Source organism: Malurus melanocephalus, unplaced genomic scaffold, assembly GCF_030028575.1.
Source record: "Malurus melanocephalus ecotype Western Australia unplaced genomic scaffold, MMel_1.1 scaffold_857, whole genome shotgun sequence".
Classification (NCBI taxonomy): Eukaryota; Metazoa; Chordata; class Aves; order Passeriformes; family Maluridae; genus Malurus; species Malurus melanocephalus.
Window position 1 is genome coordinate 23,863 of NW_026624089.1, and position 3,367 is coordinate 27,229.

Genomic DNA, 3,367 nt, shown 5'->3' on the forward strand with positions numbered 1-3,367 from the left:
TTTTTTTGTTTTTTTGGTTTTTTGTTTGTTTGGGCGTTTTTGTTTATTTTTTGTTTGGGGTTTTTTGTTTGGGTTTTGTGGGTTTTGGTTGGTTGGTTTTTGTTTGGTTTGGTTTTTTGGTTTCTTTGGTTGTTGAGGCCAGCTGGGGTTTTCTGGTGTTATGTGGCTTGTGCCACGTGTCTGTCCAGGAATAGGATGAGGCCTCATGAATGAACCGGTTTTTGGAAGTGTTTCCAAGGGGTGGCTGAGTTCTCCTGGCTGAGGAGCTGGAGCAGCCAGACAGGAGCTGGCAGTGCTGAGGAGCCTGTGAGCAACCTCAGAACTGATGTGGAGCCTCCTCTCAGGGCCAGGGCAGGGTTTAGGGTGGAAATCAGGGAAGGTTCTTCTGTCCCCAGAGGGTGCTGGCACTGCCCAGGCTCCCCAGGGAATGGTCCCCAAGGCTGCTGGAGCTCCAGGAGTGTTTGGATTCCACAGGGGAGGATTGTTGGGGGTCTGGGCAGGGCTGGAGTGGGACTGGGTGATCCCTGTGGGTCCCTTCCTGCTCAGGATATTTCAGGATTCTCTGGAAATGCACAAGTCTTTCCCAAAGATAATGGACAGAGGCGGTTACGAGCCATTTTTAGATCCCTGACAGAATATTGGTGTCCAAATTTTTTCTGTGTTCGTGGTGAGCAGCATTTGGTGTGTGTGCATGGAGGCTGGGGTCTGTGTGGGAGGGAATTTTGGGAGCAGCAGGAGCAAGACAGCACCACCGAGGTCATAATCCTCCTTTCTCTCCTCACCCCCTGCAGGTGCTAAAAGAAGCTTCCCAAACGAACCTCCTGGCAAGGGTGTGGTGGTACAAGCCCTTCCAGTACTTTGAGAAGAATGTGCAAGGCATCGTACCTCGCTCCTACCACTGGCCGCTGCGGTGTCCGGCGCTGGCGCGGGGCCGGCCGGTCAAGTACAGCCGCCTGCTGAGCGCCACGTAACGCCGTCCCGCGGTGCCACACCCGTCCCAAGTGCTCACAGCCGCAGACAAGATGCCACCACGGAAACCCAGCGTTCCCAGCCCGTTCCTCAGCATCTCCCTGCCCCTCCTGGGGGTGCCTGGTAAGCACTGTGATCTTTTTTCCCTCTCCAAAGGATGGGATGAAGAGAGCCGCCCTTGTCACGCACTGTTACACATTTCCTGTGGGTAGAGTCGGGATCTGCATCTCCCCATCGCCGCCTTCCTTTGTATACGACGCGACGACACAAACRAAAAAAGCTTTTATATCCTCAGTTCTGGTCTTTCCAGTCACGTCTGGGAACAAAGCATATTATTTTCTTGGGAAAACATAACTTTTCATATCTCTTGCCCCAAAGATTGGGCTGTAAGCCATTTTCTAGCAAATGACTATCTGAAGGTTTCTAAATAACCTGCCTCGGGTGAAATTGAGAAATCTTTCTACCTGTCGCACCGCGCTACGAATGAGATGATAGACACAGAAAGGTTTGGTAAATCCTGATTTTGTAGAATCTGCAGTGACTGTGTCAAAAAGTGCAAAAAAACCACAAAAGAGAAAAAAAAAAAAAAAAAAAAAAAAAATGTAAAGTGATTTTCTAAGTATTTCCTAACTTTATTTTTCAAAATGTGTATGAAAAAAAGAAAATTAAATTTAAAAAAGATTTTTACATGTCAGAGAATAGAGAGTTAAAACCTTTAAAGAAAATGCTTCTTGGGAGAGAGAGAGATTTGTCTATGTTTCTAGTGCCTTTCTTGTCTTGATTGTATGGTCAGTAGGCAGTCTTAAATGTTTTTATTTGAAATAAAGTATTCCATGAAAGCAGAATTATATATACTGTATAATTACTAATTTTTGCATTTATAGCTAAATTAAACTGGAAATTTGCTTATAATGTTGAAATTGCCACGTGTAGGGAAAAAAACTCCCGCCCCACCAAATAAAATGGGTCTGGCCTTGCTCACACATTGTGGGCAGGTCCAGCTGAAAAAGCATCACTTTATTGTCTACTTGGTTGCTGGATTTTAAAAAGCAAAACAGCCATGAATTCCTGTTTTTTAAGAATTTTACAAATGATCACTGAGTGAACCGCGAATGGTTTCTCCATCCCCTATCGAAGTGTTGTTGAAAAACAACACAGATAATCTATTTCTTTAAAATATTTGTGCAGAAACTGCATGGAATTCTCTAAGTTTTCACTCCTGCCATACATACTGTATGTTTGGGGAAGTCTCTGATCCTAAACTTGCCGATGTGCAGAACAAAAAAAATAGTTTTTTTAAAAAAGAATGAAGAAGAGAAAAAAATATATATATAAATATATATATATCTATCCATTCTGTATTTTACGTGCAGCAGAGTTATCTTCTGTAGGTTTTTTGTGTATTCACAAGGTGATATTTGTATTGTCAAACAACAATGGTGAAGGAAAATAAAAAAAGGCTTTTGAAAAATGTAGTTTCCTTTATCTTTTTAACATTCAGTTGAACTTTGAAGCTGGGTTTGTTGTGCCGAACCTTGCCTTTGAGTTGATGTTATTGCACTGTGGGCCAGCCGATGTGGACTGTATGGAAACTGCGTTGCTGTGGAATTGCTGTCGGGCGAAACCGTGCCTTATCTGAAATAAATCAATGCTATGCAATCGATTCCGAGCGGGCAGGGGGGAGGAGCCTTCCTTGGAGCCATCTCCAGGCCTTGAAAAATCTACCCCGAGCTGCTGGGAGGCGGCACAGGGCAGGGTGGGCACCCCTTCCCCGGGAGCTGCCAGTCCCGGCCCCCAAACTCCCGAAAAAAAAAAGAGGAGAAGCCAATTCCTGTGCGTCCGTGCTGGTGAAAGTGTCAGTTCTTCCTTATTTCCTTCTTTTTTGGGATGCTCTGTCTCTTCCTCGGCCTTGGCCAAAGCCTGCCCCAGAGCTGGGGTGCTGYTTGTGCTGCTCGGGGTGCTGAGCAGGAGCAGCCCCTGCCCGTTCCCTGTTCCCTGGGGAGGGATGGAGAGATGGAAGGAGGAGTTCCTTGGCCAAACCTCCCCAGCAGCGCTGGCAGAGCCGGCTGGGAATTCAGGGCTCGGCTCTGCCTGCTCTGCCTTCCGTTCAGGGCCTCCCCTTGGCATCTTTGGGGTCCCAAGGCGGTTTCCAAACAGCCCAGCCCCCTCCCCRGCTGATTTTTGAGAGAGTTCCCGCTCCCAGACGGAACTGAGGCGTAGATTTTTCAAGACCTGGCGTCACGCACATCCGAGCCATTGCCATAAGTAAATGTATGGATATATATGCACATGACATTAAATGGAATCTGCTGAGCCCTCCGTGTGCTGTCTGCCTTTCTGCGGCGGGGCTGGGCCCGGGCAGGGCGGGAGCTGCCTCGGGAAGGGGCTGGGAATGGGG

General features: G+C 47.4%; 1 protein-coding gene across 1 annotated transcript in view; it reads left to right on the forward strand.

The window, feature by feature from the left end:
- SGMS1 (sphingomyelin synthase 1) overlaps positions 1 to 1,614 on the forward strand; it is a 14,997-nt gene extending 13,383 nt beyond the window's left edge. The window contains exon 4 of the mRNA XM_057385703.1: positions 792 to 1,614. Coding sequence (XP_057241686.1) covers positions 792 to 971 — 180 coding nt within the window. The 3' untranslated portion in view covers positions 972 to 1,614. The remainder of the gene's footprint in view (positions 1 to 791) is intronic.
- Positions 1,615 to 3,367: the final 1,753 nt, after the last annotated feature.